At 37.4% G+C, this 12,201-nt stretch overlaps 1 protein-coding gene across 2 annotated transcripts in view; it reads right to left on the bottom strand.

Moving 5' to 3' along the window:
• Positions 1 to 11,722, bottom strand: part of INTS13 (integrator complex subunit 13) — a 36,066-nt gene extending 24,344 nt beyond the window's left edge. For both annotated transcript variants that reach the window (XM_035256006.3, XM_035256007.3), the window contains exons 1-5: positions 11,533 to 11,722; positions 10,311 to 10,546; positions 8,341 to 8,415; positions 2,644 to 2,846; positions 2,164 to 2,244 (exon numbers count right to left, since the gene is read on the bottom strand). In XM_035256006.3, the coding sequence (XP_035111897.1) occupies positions 2,164 to 2,244; positions 2,644 to 2,846; positions 8,341 to 8,415; positions 10,311 to 10,535 (584 nt within the window). In that variant the 5' untranslated portion in view covers positions 10,536 to 10,546; positions 11,533 to 11,722. The remainder of the gene's footprint in view (positions 1 to 2,163; positions 2,245 to 2,643; positions 2,847 to 8,340; positions 8,416 to 10,310; positions 10,547 to 11,532) is intronic.
• Positions 11,723 to 12,201: the final 479 nt, after the last annotated feature.

The raw sequence follows: 12,201 nt of genomic DNA, 5'->3' as shown, positions 1-12,201 counted from the left end.
GAATTTAATTGAAATGCAAAAATAATAATTTTCTGTGCCTGAAGGATAAAATAAAGAAAAATTCTTACAATTAAGTATAATTTTCAATAGATAACTGCAACAGTGAAAATGAATATATCGTGTATTAATTTCCCTTATAGTAATTTTTTTAAGGATAAAACCAGGCAATACTAACCATTAGCTATACTTAGTTATCTCTAAGAATATAAGATTGGTAATGCTAAAAATTTCCCCCAACTTTTTATTTTGAAATTTCCAGACCTACAAGCAAGTTGAAAGAAAAGTACTATTCAATGAACACCCATATGTCCTTCACCTAGCGTCACTATTAGCTATATTTGCTTTCTCTATATACTAGACCTAAGTAGATGTACACTTTTTAATTAAGCCATTTGAGATAAGTTGCAGAGGGCATGACATGTAGTCCTAAACATTTCAGCATGCTTTTCCTAGTGAGAATAATCCTACTCATAACAATTAATACCACGACCCCACCGAGGAAAATTAATAATCAATCTAAAGAAGTCCACATTGCAATAGTTCCAAACATGGCTTTATTAGCTGTGACACAATCACAAATATACAGATTGGTCTCTGCCCGTACTTCCTGGCATAGGGCTCCTAAAATCTGTAACTTCCTAAATGACAGGGATGCTAGGAGCATCTTTTGCTCTAATAATTGGTTTCTGACCCCAGTTCTTGACACACAGCTCATAAGTTCCTTGGAATTTCCTGAGTGACAGGGAGCATCTCTTCTTCTACTGAGGCAACTTTAGTGGAATCCTGGACAGCTACCCAATGGGGACTGGTCACCAGAAAGATCAAGCAACAATTAGAAGCTTGTCAGCTTTCAGCCGTACTCGTCCATCCTTCAGAGAGAGGAGAGGAGCTAGATACTGAGTTAATCATCAATCATCCTCATATGAAGCCTCCATAAAATTCCCTAAACTATGGGGCTCAGAGAGTTTCAACACATCCATGTGCTAGGAGGGTGGCACACCCCAACTCCACAGGGACAGAAGCTGATGCACCTGGATCCTTCCAACCTCACTCTCTTCGTGTGGCTGTTCATCTGTATCCTTTAAAATAAATCAGTAAACTGATGTGTTTCCCTGAGTTCTATGAGCCATCAGAATAAATTATTAAACATGAGGAGGAGATTGTGGAAACACCTAATTTGTAGCCAAGTCAGACAAAAGTGTAGGTAACTTGGGGAATGACTGGTCGAGATTGGTGTCTAAATGGGGTACAGTCTTGTGGAACTGAACCTGCAATAACTAATCTGTGTGGTCTGTATTAACTTTAAGGAGTGTCATAATTGAATTGTAGAACACACAGTTGGTATCCACAGAGTTGGAGAATTCACTGGTGTGGAAGAAAAACCCAAACATTTGATCAAAAGTACTAGTGTGAGTATAAAGGAAAAAAAGTGTTTTTATTTTCAGAAACAGAAAAAGCTTTTAAAAAGTCACACAATGCAACTACTTGTTTAGATGTGGTACATACTGAATAATGCCACAAACAGCTTGCATATTTTACAATTTTTTTTTTAATTAAAATTAAATTTTTTTTTTGAGACACGGTCTTGCTCTGTCACCTAGGCTGGAGTGTAGTGGCAAAATCTCGGTTCACCACAACCTCTGTCTCCCAGGCTCAAGCAATTCTCCTGCCTCAGCTGCCTGAGTAGCTGGGACTACAGGCACTCGCCACTAGGTCCGACTAATTTTTGTATTTTTTTATTGCAACGGGGTTTTGCCATGTTGCCCAGGCTGGTCTTGAACTCCTGAGCTCAGGTTATCTGACTGCCTTAGCCCCCCAAAGTGCTGAGATAACAGGCATAAGCCATTATACACAGCACATTTTACAAATTTGAAACACGACTATATAAGAATAAACCACCAAAACAAATACACATTATAAATCTACGTATTATTTCATTCCTTTGATCACCTTTCTTGTGGCAGAAAAGTAAAATATTAAAGTGAAAGGGAAAATGAAAAAAAAAGTTTCTAATCAAACATACATTTTTTGACTAATTTGTTGAGTCAGTTGAGAATTCAGGGAAATGCTACCAATCACTTTTAAGTCACTGGAAATAATTACAATGAAATACATGTAACTATTAAAGTGAACATATTTATTTCATTTATGCATTATACTCACTGATCTGAATTTGCAGCAAGCTTGTTATGTTCATGAATTGTTTCCTGGACACAGTCTTCAAGCATTCGCACATGACTATCACTATGGCATTAAAAAGATAGAGCAAATTTAAAGGAATAAATAGGAAGACAAAAAGTTCAAAACACTCTTCAGCTGTATTATCTTGTTATAGACATTTAAAGTTACTTTAATAAGGACTACATTTAGTGTGCTCAGTCAGCAAACTAAGTGAAAAGCTAGTCAGAAAAAAAATTAACCTAAGTGATTACCATCTAAACAGTTTTTGATGAGATAAGTCTTTTCTTTTTAGAATGAAACACAGCCTCAATATTAAAAGGCAAAAAAAAGAAAAAATCAGAAAGGCCACTTGTAATATGCTTATGTGTAAACATGTAAACATGGTGTCCCTAGTTTTTTGAAAAACTACAATAGGACCTTAAAATTCCCACAGTGAAAGAATTGCTGTTATCAACACCTCACCTTTTTGCATTAGTAATGCAGATTATTCGTCCTCTATTTCCAACACGTTCTGCATTCTCCATGAGTAGAGTACGAGCCTCATGTTGGTATTCGGTAATTTTGCAGAGAGTTTCCACTGCTGCAACAAGACCATGCAGAATACTGCAGCACTCTGGATCTGCCCGAGGATTAGGAGGCCCAACAGCAGCTAATGCTGCCATTAGCTAAGGAAAAGAGAAAAAAATTATGTTGACAAGAGTATGTGCAATTCAGATAAAAATATTACAAGAAAGAAAACTGTACACCAATGTATTTTACATATATGGACATGAACATTCTTAAAAAAATAGTAGCAAACCAAGTCCAGTAACACACAAAGAAGAAATATATACCATGATCAAGTGGGATTTATTCTAGAAATACAAAGTTTCTTTAATATATGACTATTAATTACTATAATACATCATATATCAATAAAATTAAAATCACACAATCATCTCAATAAACACAGAAACAGAACTTGACAAGATCCAAGACCTTTTCATAATTAAAAAAAAAAAAACCTCAATAAATTAGGAATAGAAGGGAACTTCCTCAAGAAGATAAAGGACACCTATGAAAAAACCCACTGATAACACCATACTTATTTGGTGAAAGACTGGATGAATTCTCCCTACATATCAGTAACAAAGATGTTTACTCTCACCACTTCTGAAATTGAACACTGTACTGGCTATTCTAACCAGGGCTATAGGAAAGTAAAAGAAAGAAAAGAAATCCATGCCAAGCTCAGTGGCTCATGCCTGTAATCCCAGTACTTTGGGAAGCCAAAGTAGGACAACTGCTTGAGGCTAAGAGTTCAAGACCAGGATGGGCAACATAGCAAGATACCGCTTCTCCAAAAAAAAAACACTAAAATTAAAAAATCAGTTAGGCGTGGTGCTGTTCACTTGCAGTCCTAGCTACTCAGAAGGCTGCGGGAGAAGGAGTATTTGAGCCCAGGAGTTAAGCCACTAAACTCTAGCCTGGGTGATGAAGAGAGAGATAAAGAAAGGAAAGAAAGAGAAGAGAGAGAGAGACAGAGAAAGAAAGATGAGAAACAAGGAAAAAGGAAAGAAGGCTAGAAGGCAGGAAAAGAGGGGAAGGAAGAGGAAAGAAGGAAGAAAGAGAAAAAGAGAGAGGGAGGGAGGGAGAGGGAGGGAGGGAGGGAGAGAGAGAGAGAGAGAGAGAGGGAGAGAGAGGGAGGAAGGAAGGGAGAGAGTATGGAATCCAGATTGGAAAGAAAAAGGTAAAACTATTTCTATGTTGCAGATGACATGATCCTATATTTACAAAATCCCAAGGAATCCACTAAAAAACTATTATAACTCATATACAAGTTTGGCAAACCTGTACTATACAAGATTAATACACAAAACCAACTGTATTTCTATATACATGTAATGAACAATCTGAAGACGACATTGTTTTTTAAAATCCCACTTTAAACCGGATCAAAAATAAAATACTTAGAAATAAATTTGACAAGAAGTATAAAACTTATACTCTGAAAATAACAAAACATTGTTGGAAGAAATACGAGCTAAACAAAGGAAAAAAAGCATACCATGCTAATGGATTAGAAGAGTTAATATTGTTAAGATGGCCATATTATCCAAATTGACCGACAGTGTCAACATAATCCCCAATTTTTTTGTGGATATTGATAAGGTGATTCTAAAATTCATGACATTGCAAGGGACCCAGACTGGCCAAAACAATCTTCAAAAAGAACAAGGTAAGAAGAGTCACACTTCCTATTTTTAAAACTTACTACAAAGCAATGGTAATCAAGATAGTGTGGTACTGGCATAGGATAGACAGAGACAAGGAAAGGTGTAATGTGGAAAAGGTGTTACATGGATAACCAAAGCTAAACATTAAACATAAACAAGATTATACATAATTTATACAAAATGTAAATTCTTTTACATATTCTTGAACACCAGTGATTTGCCACATAGCTGCTTTCACAACTGAAGTTTCCCCTTCCATTCACAATTTAAAAGCAATGAATGGGATATCATATACCTTCACCTTGAGAAAGCAGAAAGAAATAGGAATTCCTTTATGACCAACACACTTATCCATCAAATGCACGCCTTTACTGGACTGCAGAGGTGCAGTAGGTAGGTAGAAATCTATACAGATTTGTACTTGTTTTTATTTATATACTGCTAGAAAGCTTTCACACTTCTTTAACAGTACCCCTTGAAAAATTAAATGCTTCCTTCGCAGTATTTAAAAAAGACAGTACAGTGGAAAAGTATGGAATTCTTAAAATCGCTTTTTCAAGTAATAGTATATTAAGAATATTCTGGAATGATATTAGTGCAAAGCCAAGCCAATGAAAGCCTACTTGAGTGAATTACCTCAAAAGAGTGAAAGGCTAGCTATGTTTACATATCTTACAATACTAATCACAAACATTTTAAGACCAAACAGTATGATAAAACGCATTTTTCCTAAAAGTGCTCTATTTAAAACTCACCTTAGAGAAAAATAAAATAAATGAAATTAAAAGAAAGAAAAAGAAAATAAACAAAAAATTAAAAAATGAAACCTCAGATGGGCTTGTTACCACTGTATAGCACCCATTAACAAAAAAATTTTGACATAAAATAATTCAAATAATGTATTGAATTATTTCACTAAAGCCTGTTTCTCATGTTGTTCATATTAATCAGTGAAGAATCTAATAAACTGAAGTCTTCTTCCCAACTAAATAATGACAAAGAACATAAGCTATTAATAACTCAGTATTTTTAGACAAATAATGTTAAAACATAAACCTAACTGGTTGAGCATGAGTTGATGTCTGCTTCCTCCACTAAAATAGAAGGGATTTTACTTTTTAAAAAACATAAACCAGGGCGTGGTGCAGTGGCTCACACCTGTAATCCCAGCACATTGGCAGGCTGAGGTGGCTGGATCACCTGAGGTCAGGAGTTCAAGATCAGCCTGGCCAACATGGTGAAACCTCGACTCTATCAAAAATAGAAAAATTAGCCAGGTGCCTGTAATTCCAGCTACTTGGGAGGCTGAAGCAGGAAGAACTGCTTGAACTCAGGAGGCAGAGGGTACAGTGAGCTGAGATAGCACCACTGCACTTTACCTTGGGCGACAAGTGAAACTCCACCTCAAAAACAAAAAACAACATAAACCAAAAAAGAAAGCCTAAACCTATAAGCATGAAGAGAATGGAAGAAAAGATAACAATAAATGAGAGATGTAACAAAGATGTATAAAAATGGATGAAAGAGTGGTGATGAACTTAATAGGACTGAATGCACAGAAATCTAAGTGCCAGTAGAAGGCAAAAGGCAAAATAATATACCCTGTAGAATCCAGAAGAAGTTCATGAACTGGAGGCACCAATTACCAAACAAAGCAGGGGTGAGGCAAGATACTAAAAATGTCAATAGCTTGAAGTCAATTTAACAAACAACGTGACTCCCAGATCTTACTTACATCCTACCCATGTAAGTTACCTCTCCCCTACCCCAAAAGATACAGAATCACATTCTTTGGAAGAACTGAACCTGAAAGGTATCAAAGATAGATATATGAATAAAGCATATATCAAACAGGATACCAAAATCCCATTAAGAGAGTAAAGATAAAATACTAAATTACTGCCCAATAGAACTTATTTTGATGATGAAAATGTTCTCTATCTGTGCTGTCCAATACAGTAGCCACTATCTATGTGAGGCTTATGGTGCATCGGAAATATGACTATGCTACAGAGGAAATGTAACTTACCTTCTCCTGGCCCCCAAAGAGCCAACAACCAAGTTTATAGAATACAGATAAATGGGTAGAAGCGATCTGGAGACCCTGAACAGTCCCAGAGAGACCATCTGTCAACTCCAATATTTGGAGGTCCCCTAGTGCACAGTCAGCTTAAACTACAATGAAGTATAGTCAGTGATAACTACTCCACAATGTGCAGATTTTCTAATCTGCCATTTAGTGCCTTGCTTTTAAATAAGACTGCCTAGCTAAGTGTCAGCAGGCATTTAATAAAAGCCTCACCAAGAAAAGAACTGTGGGAAAGCAAAAGGGACAAAAGAAAATGTCAGATAAACTAACGTTAATACCTACAGGTAAAAGTATACCCATAAAACAAGAAACGGGTATGATGAAAACAGACATAATTACAGTATAGGTCAAAGTTCTTGGAAATTAAAAGTACAATCAAGTGAAGAGTTCTATAGAAGGGTTAAAAGCTTCAAAAAAAGCAGAGTGACTGACAATGAGATGATCAGTGAGAAAAAGAGTAAGGAATTTAATGCAGGAGGTCTAACATTCCAGGAATGAGTATTCTTGAAAGACACAGAGACAAGAACATTATCAATGAAATAATGCAGGGAAATTTTCCTGTACTGGAAAATATGAAGCCTAGCACAATGGATGAGAACGGATCAACACCAAGGCACATCACTGAGATTCTAACAGCTTTCAGGGAGAAATTATAAAGAAAAATGGTGTTAGACTTCTCAACATTGGAGGCTATAAAACTTACACATTTGTGGAGTATATAATGCCCTCAAAATTTTGAGGAAAATGTTATTTCCAACATGAAATTTCTACACCCAAAGTATCAGCAAAGGGCAAAGTAAACTACAGGAATTCCGGAGGCTATGTTCTACCCAAACAAAAGATTACATAAAGACAAAGAGAGGGGAAAAAAATGGGATCTGAGAAACAGGGAGAAAAGGATGACAGTAGTTCAGTGGGCCTAGAAAGCAGCCAGTTCAAACTGGAGCAGAAGACTATGCTCCAAGAAGCTCCTCAGGGGACAAAATCAAACTGCTGAACTAACACATTAATGATCAAGATATTGGGCAGTTTTGTAGAAGCATGAGGAAAAGCAGCAATGGATATTATGAAAATAAAACACATGAAGGGGAAAAAACAGAAATAACAAGTAATTCCAGAAATAAACAGTTGTATAAGGAAATAATCATATACATTACTTGGCTTAACAGTGAATAACACTTTATGCAGATGTTATTATATAAACATGTAACTCTGAAATAACCAAAAATTGTGATATATTTCATAACGAGAACACAAGAGAAGGGGGCAGGCATTACACACATGAAGGTCAGGAGTTCGAGACCAGCCTGGCCAAGATGGCAAAACCCTGTCTCTACTAAAACATATACAATTAGCCAGGCATGGTGGCACATGCCTATAGTCCCAGCTGTAGATCCAGCCTGGAAGGCTTAGGCAAAAGAATAGCTTGAACCTGAGAGACAGAGGTTGTAGTGAGCCGAGATCACGCAATGCTCTCCAGCCTGGGTGACAGCGAGACTCCAACTCAAAATAAATAAATAAATAAATAAATAAATAAATAAGTAGATAAATAAACGGAGAACTCAATAAACAGGAATAATAACATGCTATTTAGAAATCTGGAAGTAAATATGACAACCATGAAAAAAATGGAAGTTTGGTTGGGGGTGCTGGGTGTAGGGAGAGACTAGAATGAAGATAGCTGTTTTCTTTTTTTTTTTTTTTCTCCCCAATTTATTTATTTTTTTAATATTACTTGGCATTTTAACACTATATGCAAATACTAGAGTGATTTAAAAATTGGTCGTTTTTTAAAAAGCATTACCACATTTAGATAATTTTTACAAATGGCCACAGCTCAAAATCTAACCATACCTCCTGTAAATTTTGGTCTTCTTGAGTCCAAGAATTTAAAACATGTGCTCCAGAGTCACTCACAATAAAATTCACCTAATAGATTCCAAAGAAACAATTAGTGTTCAACTCTAATTTCACTCAATCAGTAACATATTTTAAAATAATATGCAATTTCTAACACTGTTTCACTGATTCATTCATTCATTCATTTTATAGTTACACAATGTATAATACATGCCAGGTGCTATTGCTGGCACTGGGTATATGGGAATAGAGTGATGAATAAAAAAGTTCTATCACTCACAATGTGGGGAAAGTCAGGAGAGGGGAGTCTACTGGGACAGAGGGCACTGTGGGAAGAATACAAACAAATAGAAGATAATTTCAGAGATTGATAAACACTATGAAAAATAAGTTAGCTACTTTATATTGGGTGGTCAGAGAAGGGTTCTCCATAGAAGTGGTAACTGAAGGCAATCCAAAATGAATGGAAGAAACCAGCCACTGTGAAAGTCAGGGACAGACAATCTGGGTACAGCAAACAACAAATGCAAAGTCCTCTAACCATATACCCTTGAAAGGGTGAAAATCAGAGCAGGCAGTTGGGGAGGAGACAAACTCAGAGAAATAGGCAAGAGCTGTATCATGTAGGGTACTGAAAGCCAAAATAATGAATATGGACTTTCTGCTAAGTTTTAAAGTAAAAATGCAAATTTGAAAATTTGAAATTACCTGCTATCAGGTAAGATAATGACAAGAACCATTTCTGAAAACTTATCAAATGATGATTCTGATCCATGTTCCTTTTTGGGTAGAAGGTTAGATTTCTTTGTTTACTCTGGACACTATGATCTTTTTTCCTACACATCCATGAAATACCAGTTTTCCTTCCTTCCCAAGAAGTTTGATAATTGGTCTTCTCTTCCAAGGCTTATCTGACAGGGACATACTTTACAAGCCACTTTACTTAGATTTACCTTTTTTAAAGCTTACAACAAGGAAGCAAATGTTACACTTACATGGGAGGAAACTGAGGCTTGGAGAGATTAAGAAACGATCAAAGTCACACCGCTGGTAGCTGAACATGCCTGTGCTCTAAATCAGTTATATTACCTCTCATTATATATTTTTATCCTACATAGAATGCACACAAATTTTAAGAAGGGCTTATATTTTAATTTGGAATATATCTGAATGTATAATATTGGACTATGTTCACCTTTACTCTACTGCCCTACCTTCCTCAGTCTAAGAATTGGCTAGGTCCCAGCCTAGGCTGCTAAGACAGAAAACAAGTCTTCCACTTGTGGCTATCCAAACGACTTTCCCAAAATCAGACATCTAAGATAATTTTAATACCTGGAATTTCTATCAATCATCAATTTCTCTTCTTACTGATAAACTATTTCCACTCAGTACTCTTAAAAAAATTTTTCTAATACGTCTAAACCATACAGCAGTTTAGTATATATTCGCTAAAACTACAAGCACCCAGCCAGCTTAGGTTCAAATTCTGGCTCTGCCTCTAAGTAACCATGTGACTTAGGACAAGTTTCTTCTCTTTATCTCAGTTTCTGTATCTACAACAGGAAGCGATAAATAAGACACTCAGCTGATACATGCCAGCACAGTTTGACAACAGCTCTCAATGGTCAGCCTGTGTTCTACACTGGTTGTTATAGATTTTGAATATTGCTTCAATAATTACGGTTCCTACCTAATAGGACTGTTATGAGAATTAAAGTAATTAATAAATACGAAGCATTTTGAAATATGTCTGGCACATTTAAGTGCTCAATAATTGTTAGCTGTTATTATTACTGGCCCCAATTAAATATCCATTATATATTAATCCCAAAGGGCAGCGTTCTGTACCACATTTTTAAGTACTGAAGTCATAATCTATAGCAAATTCATATACAAAAAAAAATCATTTATGCAATTAAGTACATCCCCAAAATCATGATTTTTTTGTATTTTACACTCACCAGCTTTTTGAAAGGAAATATATCATACATGATTCTACAATATTCCATGGAAGATTCTACTGAGCAAGTCCACAATGATTTAGATATGGGGGCCAAAGGAATGATCCCTTGGGTTCTATTCTTCACCAGCATATCAAACTCGACATGCTGCCTACATGATTCCGCCATGTAAGGGCAGTGATCCACAACAAACACTGTTTTATGAGATTCAGAAAAAATCTTCATTGTGTTTTAACCTGTTAGAGGAAAAATATATTAGCCAAATATTTATACACAACATTTAATATCTTAAATTTTTTCTAATTTTCTCGAAAAGGTTGTCTTTCTCTCAAGAAGATTTGGTAGGGAACACGAATAATATGTTCAAAGAAATCTGTCCACAATGGACAGTTTAATTAGGTCATAACCAGAAAGGAACTGTATCAATACAACATATTAGGCTGTCACTCTATCAGGCACAGACAAAATTACCAGTGCATACATTTTTGATGTTGCTTTTAAAAGGAACTTAAGACTGTCAGAAGAAAACATTTTGACATTTAATTATATTTGATTCCCTTATATATACCAAACATAATGACAAATACTCTTCAAATACACTTTTATGATCCTTGCTAATTGACATTAGTCACATATAAACCCCAAGAAAGCATTTTTGGGATTCCCTCCAAGGAAAATATTTGAAGATTTCTGAAAAAGGGGGACTGGGGATTAGGGGTGAGGAATTAACAAGAAAGAGGAATGACAGCAAAAGAAAAGGCCAAAACAAAGATGAACATCTCCTAAGATAAGGCACATCAGGTCTTCGCCTTAGGATAAGCACCCCAACTTCACACTCTTCCTTTAGCTTTTGAAACATCACACTAATTTACGAGGCACACCAGAAAAACTTAGTTGCTACCATCACACTGGTGTGGAGGAGGAACTTTTAAAACTTTTTCTTATTAAAACAGAGCATATGGTACTCCCCTGCTCTGCTAACAAAATGTTATACTGAATAGACAATTCATATTCTAAAAGCACATGGCAAGCAAAACCAAAGTGTGCATCAAAACGAACTGACTTCTTAATATCTAGCTATTTTCACCTCCTGCTTTCAGACGTATCTCCCCTTCATGCAAAACTCTTTGAGAAACCTTCTAGACCCACTTTGCTGGAGGGTGGGGGGTGGAAAATACAAGGTGAGTGGATAGGGAAGATCTCAGGTTCGAGGTTCGCTTACTTTCGTGCCTGGTCCTGGAAGTGAAAACGAACAGAGGCTATGGACCACAGCCTCCCTGCAAAAGGCTGCTGGCTGGGTGGGGAGAGTCAGCGCACAGTCGGGAGTGTCTGGTGTCACAGACAGGGGACTGTGCTTTCCCCGATCATCTCCTAGCACACCGGTCCTTCCCAGGCTTCCTAAGTGCAGGAGCGCGCGTGCGCGTGCACACTCTCACACACTAGGGCTCGCGCGTGCGCACAGCGCTCTCCGATGGACACCCCCACCACCCCACCAAGCCTCCCTTCCCCCTCGGAGGGCCAGGCGCCTCAGTCGCCGAACAGGAAGAGGGCGGGGCCAAGGAGAAAAAAACACGCCTCCACCCCTCGAGATTTTCTACCCGCTAATTTTCCCAGTCACCCATTGGGAAGAAGGATCTGGGCGACCTGAAAGCCTCCCAAACAGCGAAGTACCAACCACAGTACTGGCTAAACCAGACACGGCACCCTAAACGTAGGGCCCACCCACTCGGTCTCCCCTTCTCGGTCTCTCCACCCAGGCCGCTTTCCCCTGGAAAAAATCGCGAGACTTTGCGAGAGGCCGAGTGAAAACCTGAGAGGGGAGGACAGGGAGGGACATAAAAGGGCCCCGCCCCGCATGCTCGCGCAAAGCGGCTAGAGGTCGGCTCTGCCT

This window comes from Callithrix jacchus, chromosome 9, assembly GCF_049354715.1.
Source record: "Callithrix jacchus isolate 240 chromosome 9, calJac240_pri, whole genome shotgun sequence".
In the NCBI taxonomy this organism is placed as follows: Eukaryota; Metazoa; Chordata; class Mammalia; order Primates; family Cebidae; genus Callithrix; species Callithrix jacchus.
The sequence above is the reverse complement of the archived record's forward strand: the minus strand, read 5'-3'. Positions and strand labels throughout refer to the sequence as shown.